The sequence below is a fragment of the Chrysochloris asiatica genome, unplaced genomic scaffold, assembly GCF_000296735.1.
Source record: "Chrysochloris asiatica unplaced genomic scaffold, ChrAsi1.0 scaffold00013, whole genome shotgun sequence".
Classification (NCBI taxonomy): domain Eukaryota; kingdom Metazoa; phylum Chordata; class Mammalia; order Afrosoricida; family Chrysochloridae; genus Chrysochloris; species Chrysochloris asiatica.
This window is the reverse complement of record NW_006408531.1, coordinates 33973400-33975292: the sequence shown is the minus strand read 5'-3', so window position 1 is coordinate 33975292 and position 1893 is coordinate 33973400. Positions and strand designations below refer to the sequence as shown.

Genomic DNA, 1893 nt, shown 5'->3' with positions numbered 1-1893 from the left:
GAAACAAAGAACCCTGAAACTCTCATCTATTACAGTAGCTCTTAAATAAAAGAAAAATTGTATTTTCTCAGTAAGGCAGCATTTTTATGGTCACTTATTAAATTACTTTTGCAAATAATCCAAAGATTATCACTAATTTTGAAATCATTTGATTCCTGTTATTACATAGTATGATTTGTGAAATTATAACTGATGTTAATTTAATTTAAACTGAGAAATTTCACTACCAAAATTTTGCAAGATAAGAACAATTGTGTTGTTGTTAAGGGCCATGGAGTCAGTTCCACCTCATAGAGACCCTGTGCAGAGTTTCTAAGGAGCAGCCGGTGGGTTTGAAATACAGACCAGTGCTGATCCTACAGTGTCACACCAGGGATTCATAAGAAGGGTAAACACCATTTTTTTTCTTTTAAATAAAAATACACATACATTATAAATAAAATAAGAAGAATCATCATATTAAACACTTACCTTTATTAGTTTTCTTTTCAGATTTATCCTGCTCTTTGGACTTGTCTTTGTGTATTTCTAGAGGCAAATTGAATTCATAATTTAAAAACTTTCTTTGAAAGGATACAAAATCCAAAACCATAGCTATTATTTAAAACTTATTATCCCACCACAAAGTTTAAATTATTTTAGCTAATAATATCCAAGGTGTCTAAAAGAAGAGTCTTTGTAACATATTGCTACATAAATTATTTATTGAAGAGCTTTCCTTATTGAAATCAGGGGAGATTGAAGTTATCTCAAAATTAATAATTTTCAAAAACTTAAAAACTTATAATGACAGATATGTTGCCACCGTTCTCAAGGCTAAAATTGATCACAAACTAAAACTATGTTTTATTTCAATTACTGCCAACACAAATTTAAGAATCCTTAGTAAGAATGTAATTTAGAATTAGGAACATTTCGTTTTTGCATGTTAAATTAAGAATTTGTGAAGTGAACTGTGACAACTATCTAATAGAAAATATATCTCAGAAGTATTTAGTCTAAGCTATGTTTATAATCAGCATTTGGCAATGCATTTAACCAATAATTACTACAAACAGATGTAGAGCATTTCAGAGAATAAGTTAGTTGTTATATTTTTTCCTAAATGCCAGGATTAAGCTAATTTATTCAATTTACTGCTAGCTTCAGTATACATCTTTTGCCAAGGATTAGAAAAAGTAGTTACATCTGACTTTGCAGTTAATTTAGATTGAAATAAATTTCAGATTAGAGTTTACAAATATGATTACTAACTCTAAAAAGTCACTTAAACTTAAATATTATTTTTTTCTTGGAAAAATGCTAATGAGCTTATTTATTTATCACAACTTTATTCCACAGATGCTCTGAGATAGTAGTAATTACTATACACATTTTCAATTCTCCACATGTAAATTTGCATTTAAAAAAAATTTTCCCCCACAAATGTAATAAATCAAGACTAAACCTAGGGAAACCCAAAATATTTTCAAAAAGATAGTTATCAACTTTCGTTCTAGCCTTAATTTTCCCTTTAATAGACCTATTATTCGTAGGGTCATCTTCTCTATTCCGTCTCTGAGTTTGAAGCCCCCACCCACAAGGATAAAACAACAGCAAGGAATATGGCAATGACTATGTGAAAGACTTAAGATGCTCAATCACGTCCTTGAAAAATATTGTCCAGGAATGAGGAGAAGTATTAAAAGGGCAACCTAAACTTCCATCTCCCTGATTCTCATTTTTTTTTTTTTTTAATCACTTCATTGGGTATCTCTAAATTTTTACTATACATAAGGGTTTCTATGCATAAGCACTACTGAGTTTTTGGAATGGATAACTTTTTTTTTAATGTTTTATTGTGAATTATGTGATAGTTTACATGGCAAAACATTAGCTTTACATTCATCCTAT

General features: G+C 29.4%; 1 protein-coding gene across 1 annotated transcript in view; it reads right to left on the bottom strand.

Annotated features, from left to right (window-relative positions):
* The window catches only part of TRDN (triadin), a 203327-nt gene that overhangs the window by 114016 nt on the left and 87418 nt on the right, over positions 1-1893 (bottom strand). Inside the window, exon 7 of the mRNA XM_006834733.1 lies at positions 472-528. Coding sequence (XP_006834796.1) covers positions 472-528 — 57 coding nt within the window. The remainder of the gene's footprint in view (positions 1-471; positions 529-1893) is intronic.